The sequence below is a fragment of the Sardina pilchardus genome, chromosome 22, assembly GCF_963854185.1.
Source record: "Sardina pilchardus chromosome 22, fSarPil1.1, whole genome shotgun sequence".
NCBI lineage: Eukaryota > Metazoa > Chordata > Actinopteri > Clupeiformes > Clupeidae > Sardina > Sardina pilchardus.
In genome coordinates, this window is record NC_085015.1 from 2,995,014 (window position 1) to 2,997,513 (window position 2,500).

Consider the following 2,500-nt stretch of genomic DNA (forward strand, 5'->3'; position numbering starts at 1 on the left):
GTGCGGTCGCCACATCGCATCCGTATCGAAAGACCGTCTGCACGTCCGATCAACGCAGGGTACCCCCCCCTCTCCCCCCCCCACACACACACTACCGCAGTCGCGGCATACGGGCGATTCGTGTCGGTTTTTCGGAGGTTAACGGGTGAGTGACGGCCAAAACAGGCCGGTGTGTCAGCGAAAACGGCAGCAGGAACGGCGTCAGCGCTAGGCGGTGGGAGACAGCTTGTCTGCACGCACGGTGAAGAGTGTTTACTTAACGAATAACGGAGACCGAGACCGCGGTGTACAGCGGGAGCTGCTGGCACGAGCCGGAGATCTGGAGCCCCATGCTCCGCGCGGACAGGATGGACGAGTTTGAGACCGTGGAGGACGAGCCGTGGTACGACCAGCGAGATCTGGAGCAGGGTAAGTGTGTGTGTGTGTGTGCCCTCGGTAAGACCGGGTAGCCTACCGAGAACAGCGACAAAGCTGCAGGTGATGGTGTCGTCAGTAACTCTGTATGTCATCACTATAATGATGTGTACTAGTGTGTGTGTGTGTGTGTGTGTGTGTGTGTGTGTGTGTGTGCGCGCGCGTAGCCTACATCTGTCCGTCCTGCACCTGTCCGTCTGCATTTTTTGTGCCAAAAGAGAGCGGCTGAAGTCGTTAGTGTGCGGCCCAGCTTGTGTGTATGTGTGTGTGTGTGTGTGTGTGTGTGTGTGTGTTCGTGTTGGACAGGACGATATAGGCGGAAGATCAAGAACAAACCTCATTTCCATTAGAAGTTACACTCATCCCGTGTGACGGGCTGATAATACACGTTATCGTTGAGAAACTGCTGTGTTGGTTGTCATGCAGAAGTAACGCGGCCGAGTGTTGTGCGATAATAAAAGTAATATAGTATTAATAACATCTATTTGTGAAGAAATGACCACTTTCACTCTTATGTTTTTGTTCAGCACGACACAAAGAGCACAAAAGCAGGCAGTCTCTCTCGCGCGCAGCCCGGTCTACGGAGAAGAATGATGTCATGCGCTCGCTCTCACTGACAGCTTATTCATAGTATTAGAGCTCGTGCACAAAGTCAGCCCATGGTCCGCGACGACCAGCCGCAGCACGTGCCGTGGTTTGCACACGCCAAATCATATCACTGTTCTGTCTTCTCTTCCCCCACTCGCGCCTTTCTCTCGCTCACGAGCTCGTCGGTTTCTTCTCTCCTCCCCATTCATCTGCTCACGGTAGGCCCGTGTGCGCTCACCTCGTCGTCAGGTTCATCCTCCTCACTGGCCAATCAAGCTACTTCCTCCCCAGCCGCGAGGACCTGATTTATCACGTCTCACGGGCACGGGCACATACATCACCCCTCTGGTCACCCCCGATTTGACGTCTGGGGAGCGATCGATCAAATGTCCCCTCTGTTCCCTGTGTTCACCCCGTGGCCTTAAAATATGCGGACTATAGTGAAAGGTGAGTTACTGCCACACCGCGGGTTCCCGGTTTCCGTGACCTCCAGTGAGGTGAAAACAATTCCACAGAAACCCCCTCAACAGTCGAAAGTGACACCCTCATTGGCAGGTGACGTAGGCCTACTGAGCAAACAGTGTTGAATAGTCCAGCCAAAGCGTTTCAATTGGATTTAGCGAAAACCCGCGTGGAATGTCTGAGACGCACGAGAAGGCGACGGATTCGAGATTCTTGCCATCTGTGGAATTTAGAATTTAGAACAAAGAGCCTTTGGCAAGATTCTGGGAGGAATGTTGTGAGAAGGAGTGAACGAGCGCTCCTGTGTAGGCATCAACAACCAACGCTTTTTCCGCGCTGAAAAGACCCTCTCCTATAAGAACTGAGGAGAAACAACAGACACACACAGTCCCCATCTGTGCCCAGAGGCGGCAGGTGTGTGTAGGCTACGTATTCTGTAGACTGGATGATGCTGAGCCGTTAGAACATGAACCGGCTCCAGTGTCAGTGTGAGTGAATACGTAGTTTCCCGTCCCGTAGTGGCCGAGCCAGAAAAGGAACGCAGAGGTTGTTATCTGCACTGCAGTAGCCTCTCCGCCCCCGGAAGGGCTCAGGGGCCATCTTCTTCTCTTTTTTTGGCAAAATCATTCCTGAAAGATGGATGCAAGCGACGCTCATAAGTGCTCCCAAATGACATCATCCATTAAAGGACTTTATACCAGAAGAGACGACAAGATCATCAGCCCAAACAACACGTGATCCTCCTCCACACACTAATGCATGGAGCTCACAACCCAACATCCTCCACACAGTAGCCTACTAGGTGGCCAACAACTCTCACATCTCTCTCTCTCTGTCTGGCGTCTTATGTTTTATGCAGTCCTCCTGGCTTAAGCTGGTGTGTCAGTGACTGATATGGCCCACTCATACAGAGAGAGAGAGGGGGAGAGAGGGAGAGAGAGGGAGAGAGAGGGAGGGAGGGAGAGAGAGGGAGAGGGGGGCGGTGTGTTTGGGAGGATGTTAGCTTGTTCTGCATCGACCGCGTTTGCAAGCATCT

The 2,500-nt window shown here is 53.0% G+C and overlaps 1 protein-coding gene across 1 annotated transcript in view; it reads left to right on the forward strand.

Moving 5' to 3' along the window:
• Positions 1-325: 325 nt before the first annotated feature.
• cdr2l (cerebellar degeneration-related protein 2-like) overlaps positions 326-2,500 on the forward strand; it is a 17,448-nt gene continuing 15,273 nt past the window's right edge. The window contains exon 1 of the mRNA XM_062526892.1: positions 326-408. Coding sequence (XP_062382876.1) covers positions 330-408 — 79 coding nt within the window. The 5' untranslated portion in view covers positions 326-329. The remainder of the gene's footprint in view (positions 409-2,500) is intronic.